The sequence below is a fragment of the Sinocyclocheilus grahami genome, unplaced genomic scaffold, assembly GCF_001515645.1.
Source record: "Sinocyclocheilus grahami isolate Dianchi unplaced genomic scaffold, SAMN03320097.WGS_v1.1 scaffold1190.1, whole genome shotgun sequence".
Taxonomy (NCBI): domain Eukaryota; kingdom Metazoa; phylum Chordata; class Actinopteri; order Cypriniformes; family Cyprinidae; genus Sinocyclocheilus; species Sinocyclocheilus grahami.
The window spans coordinates 81,745-87,700 of record NW_015506369.1 but is presented as its reverse complement, the minus strand read 5'-3'; the positions used below and the strand labels follow the sequence as shown (position 1 = coordinate 87,700).

The window sequence follows — 5,956 nt, the reverse complement described above, 5'->3', positions numbered from 1 at the left end:
CTCATTAAATTAGAATGTCGTGGAAAAGTTCGTTTATTTCAGTAATTCAACTCAAATTGTGAAACTCGTGTATTAAATAAATTCAGTGCACACAGACTGAAGTAGTTTAAGTCTTTGGTTCTTTTAATTGTGATGATTTTGGCTCACATTTAACAAAAACCCACCAATTCACTATCTCAACAAATTAGAATATGGTGACATGCCAATCAGTTAATCAACTCAAAACACCTGCAAAGGTTTCCTGAGCCTTCAAAATGGTCTCTCAGTTTGGTTCACTAGGCTACACAATCATGGGGAAGACTGCTGATCTGACAGTTGTCCAGAAGACAATCATTGACACCCTTCACAAGGAGGGTAAGCCACAAACATTCATTGCCAAAGAAGCTGGCTGTTCACAGAGTGCTGTATCCAAGCATGTTAACAGAAAGTTGAGTGGAAGGAAAAAGTGTGGAAGAAAAAGATGCACAACCAACCGAGAGAACCGCAGCCTTATGAGGATTGTCAAGCAAAATCGATTCAAGAATTTGAGTGAACGTCACAAGGAATGGACTGAGGCTGCGGCATCAAGAGCCACCACACACAGATGTGTCAAGGAATTTGGCTACAGTTGTCGTATTCCTCTTGTTAAGCCACTCCTGAACCACAGACGTCAGAGGCGTCTTACCTGGGCTAAGGAGAAGAAGAACTGGACTGTTGCCCAGTGGTCCAAAGTCCTCTTTTCAGATGAGAGCAAGTTTTGTATTTCATTTGGAACCAAGGTCCTAGAGTCTGGAGGAAGGGTGGAGAAGCTCATAGCCCAAGTTGCTTGAAGTCCAGTGTTAAGTTTCCACAGTCTGTGATGATTTGGGGTGCAATGTCATCTGCTGGTGTTGGTCCATTGTGTTTTTTGAAAACCAACATCACTGCACCTGTTTACCAAGAAATTTTGGAGTACTTCATGCTTCCTTCTGCTGACCAGCTTTTTGTAGATGCTGATTTCATTTTCCAGCAGGATTTGGCACCTGCCCACACTGCCAAAAGCACCAAAAGTTGGTTAAATTACCATGGTGTTGGTGTGCTTGACTGGACAGCAAACTCACCAGACCTGTATTGTCAAGAGGAAAATGAGAAACAAGAGACCAAAAAATGCAGATGAGCTGAAGGCCACTGTCAAAGAAACCTGGGCTTCCATACCACCTCAGCAGTGCCACAAACTGATCACCTCCATGCCACGCCGAATTGAGGCAGTAATTAAAGCAAAAGGAGCCCCTACCAAGTATTGAGTACATGTACAGTAAATGAACATACTTTCCAGAATGCCAACAATTCACTAAAAATGTTTTTTTATTGGTCTTATGAAGTATTCTAATTTGTTGAGATAGTGAATTGGTGGGTTTTTGTTAAATGTGAGCCAAAATCATCGCAATTAAAATAACCAAAGACTTAAACTACTTCAGTCTGTGTGCATTGAATTGATTTAATACACGAGTTTCACAATTTGAGTTGAATTACTGAAATAAATGAACTTTTCCATGACATTCTATTTTATTGAGATGCACCTGTATAAATGCAACAAATGTGACAAAGCCAGATCACTTTTATCAAGAAAAAACCCTCCATGGTGATGTTGCAACATGTCACTCACTAACAGGGACGATTAAGTCTTAACACTGATTTATACAAAATCACAATCAAACTTGTATAGTATACTCTTGTACCTTCACTATTGTAAGAGAGATAACAAATGGGAGTGCAAGGGGCATGAATATTGAAACAGAACTAAGTTTAATCATCTCCCTCATCCTCTTATCTTCTATCCCTTCCGTGTCAATTCTCAGCTGATCTTGCCAATGGAAATGCATTGTGCGTACCGGTAACCAAACATCTGAGCTTTTCACGGATCTCCAAGAGCATCAGCACGCTCTACTGAACTTAGAGAATAGGCAGAGAGCTTGTCAGTTGCAAAGGTCTTTTCTCGATGCTCCTCACAAAACGACCTCAACAGCAGGTAATTATGATGCTCCAGTGGAGAGCTAATGTAATGATCAACCTGATCCATTTCAGCTCTACTTTATCATTGCACCTCCATAGACACGGCTTCTAATTCCTATTATTATTCTTATCAAAGTTCTTCAAGGACAAAAAGGATAATGCCAACACTGCTTTCACTCAGGTGACTTATGATTAAAGCGCTATGTGTTTGCAGCTTCAGGTTTGCAAGTTGAGTTTGTCTGAGAATTCATGGGAACATTAAAGTTGTGGAAAGACATTAATTATTAAATTAATTTAAAAAAACAATCCAGACAGAATTTTGAACACATTAGTGAATGTTATGATGCTCCAGTGGAGAGCTAATGTAATGATCAACCTGATCCATTTCAGCTCTACTTTATCATTGCACCTCCATAGACACGGCTTCTAATTCCTATTATTATTCTTATCAAAGTTCTTCAAGGACAAAAAGGATAATGCCAACACTGCTTTCACTCAGGTGACTTATGATTAAAGCGCTATGTGTTTGCAGCTTCAGGTTTGCAAGTTGAGTTTGTCTGAGAATTCATGGGAACATTAAAGTTGTGGAAAGACATTAATTATTAAATTAATTTAAAAAAACAATCCAGACAGAATTTTGAACACATTAGTGAATGTTAAGATCTCATAATACCTTTCATATATACTGCACAACACAAAAATATTAATTCAGAGGAACTGTTGGCAATTCCATGAACAGAAAAAGAAAAAAAGAAAAAAAACAAATACACCTAAAAGAACTACAGCAGAATATCAGATTTCACGTCATGACTGACTCTGGATAAGCATTCGATGACTGAATAAATGAACAGTTTTATTACTCAATAACTCTGCATTCTTACCTTCTGACGGATCTCCTCCTCCATCTTGATCGGTGAGCCCAGTTCAGCGACCTGTTTGACCCCTTCACTGGCATAACCTCCAAATTCCCACAATATATAGTTCTTTGAATGGGAAGCTCCAATGAGGGCTGACCAGTGATTGGCTCTCCCTGTGAAGATACATAAGTTCCAATTTATAAGAATGATACATGATAAAATTACTTAAACAATTAGTAATTAACCGTAATCTCTAGCTTCGGGCTAACTGTCATATGTGCATACATGAGACAGTGGTGTTCCAGCAGATGACATAGGTGAACGTGGTGACGAACGCAGAAGCACAGAGAAAAGAGCAAAAAAATACACCACTAATGAGTTAGAAGTACACAACTAGGATTTGTTACGAAAAATGTCGATTTTGTTTTTTTCATGTCTTTACATTGTTTAGAGAATAAAAAAAAAAGTAAAAAAAAAAAAAGAACATTTTAAAATTATATTTCATTCATAAGGTATGCTATGTCCTTGGTAGAGGACATCGGGACTAAATTTAAAAAATAATAATAAAAAGACATGAATGAATATGCATAGGCAAAAACAATAGATTTTTTAAATCACCAATACATTTTTAGATTTCAGGATTTATTTATTTTTTACCAAACTTTGTATAAAGATGATTCTCAACTATGTTAAACAGAATGATTTAATATACCATTTTTCTTTCTGCAAAATGTGTGTAAAATGGCCATAAACGTGTTTTCTCATTATATACAATGTATCTATAAACTAAATCTAATTTGCATATTAATGTGTTTTTGGGGCAATATGTAATGAAAAAAGAAGTGTAATAATGGGAATAATATTTGACAATATTTGACATTTTGATTTTCATAATAATATATAATATTTCATATGATATTGAAACATAATTTATTTCCCTATTCATTTGTTATGTCTCCCAAAATGCTAATAAACATGCTTTTAGTCCCAGTGTCCTCATATGAGGACATGTATGAAATCAACATCCTGTTTCGTAACAGAAAGTCATATTTTGATTTGAAACCCCATAACAAATTAATATCAGACATATGTGAAGACCAAGGAGAGGGTGTGGTCATAGTGAAACATCCAAATATTTAGTATCTCTGAAAAGCCCTGAATGTGCTCTGTACAGGCCATCCAGACTTAAAACTGTGGCATGTATAGTCTCAGAGAAATACACCAAAATATAATGTCCTCATATGAGGATGCAGGGTCTCAGGAGGTTAAGATGAGAGGACACTGGTTTTACTTTGTTGTAAACAAAACTTGGTATTCACGAGACTTACATATTCCAACACGTTCTCACTCCCAACTCGTCACATAGTTGTGCGTCCCCCTTGGCGTCACTTTTTGAAGAACAGGGTACCCCTTTAGCATAATTTTTCGACGTGCAGGGTCCTCCATTGCTTTAAATAAGAAACCCTTTTCTTCAATTTGCCGACATGAAATTTACTGGGAATTTTATCGTCATGATTAAATTACATATTGGAAATTAAATATTATATTATTGCATATATATTGGGGTGTGATTTTTCAATGTAAACAGTCAGAACCATTTTATTTATATTACACTATTTACACATTTATGAGCACGTAACCCATCCCCTGCCCCTATAGCAATTGTCAGTAAAACACAATATATAACTGGCAGATACAACTACAGTCATAATTTATTCAAAAAGTATTAATCCAAGTCTTCCAATGCAAAATGATTGATTTGTGAGAGGAATAGATGCTATTACCGTCTCGGTCCGTAAAGCTCATCCTGCATGCACACAGTCAAAAAACACAGCCAGAAGAAGCCTTACGTCAGCCTTGGTTGTGGAATGCTATTGGCTCTTGTGTGTCTCGTGACCGTTTGTGTCGTGCTATGGGAGTATCTTTCTGAATGAGATGTGAGCGCATTAAAGGATCATTTTCAGCAATTAAAACCATATGTTTTACTCTCTTCTTCTCAAAAAGATATCAAATGGCTTCAAACGACTTGGAATGCAACAACTTTTTTTGTAATGCTTTTAATACTGCTTTTTTATGGTCAGTTTTTGCAATATATATCTGTGACTGTACTTATTTTTTCCTGTTACGTGTTTTATATTGTTCAGAAGTTGATAGTTTTGGGGTAGGGGTGGGGTTAGGTGCTCCAATGAAAGTATACATTTATATAAAATTATTTCAATTTTTTACAAATGCATGCGAACCATTAAATTAAGACAAACAACTGAAAACCACAGAGGACCCTGCATGTCGAAAAGTGACGCTAAAGGGGTCCTGACCAAGCATCAATATGTGACGAGTTTGGAGTGAAAACGTGTTGCATATTCTCACCGGAGCTCATGCTATGCCTATGTTCTATGTCATCTGCTGGAACACCACTCTCACGTGTATGCGTGCATGACAGTTTATAAAGTTGTAATTAAAGATATATTTTTTTACACAAATGCATCGCTTCATTTCAGAAGGCCTTTATTAACCTCCCGGAGCCATGTGGAGCACTTTTTATAAGGGACGGACACACTTTATTTTGCTTCAAAATCTTGACCACTACCCACTGCCATTAAAAAAGCTTGGGAGAGCCAGGGCAATTTTTTATATATATATAACTCCGACTGTCTATAACTCCGTAATGTATTTGGAAGTAAACGTTAGCCACATTTCAAAGACAAGTAATTTTGAAATTACATATAAAGATGCACTTAATAACCAACTTAAGATGGGAGTTAGGGAGCTAATTGAGATGCCCCCAATGTCCAGTTAAAATAATGTATATATATTTTTTCTTTATCCACTACCTATTTCCATTATATCACTCCTAATAAAACTGTCAAAAAGGGCAACAACAATGTCAAATTATTATTGCAATTTCAGAAACATGCAGCCACATAAATATTAATCTCAAATTTTCTCCAAATGAATAATTTATGTACAAAACACTCCTTAAATTTCATGGGATGGGGTTCATACCACTCATTTGCAAAGAATGCTTAGTATAGAAAGTCAACCACTGGCACAGTGGAGGCATCAGTCAAAATGTGACTCTAGTCTCTAGCACACAGAGAGAGAGAGAGAGAGAGAGAGAGAGAGAGGGA

At 36.6% G+C, this 5,956-nt stretch overlaps 1 protein-coding gene across 1 annotated transcript in view; it reads right to left on the bottom strand.

Annotated features, from left to right (window-relative positions):
• The window catches only part of LOC107567810 (spondin-1-like), a 197,787-nt gene that overhangs the window by 152,856 nt on the left and 38,975 nt on the right, over positions 1 to 5,956 (bottom strand). Inside the window, exon 6 of the mRNA XM_016253577.1 lies at positions 2,853 to 3,001. Coding sequence (XP_016109063.1) covers positions 2,853 to 3,001 — 149 coding nt within the window. The remainder of the gene's footprint in view (positions 1 to 2,852; positions 3,002 to 5,956) is intronic.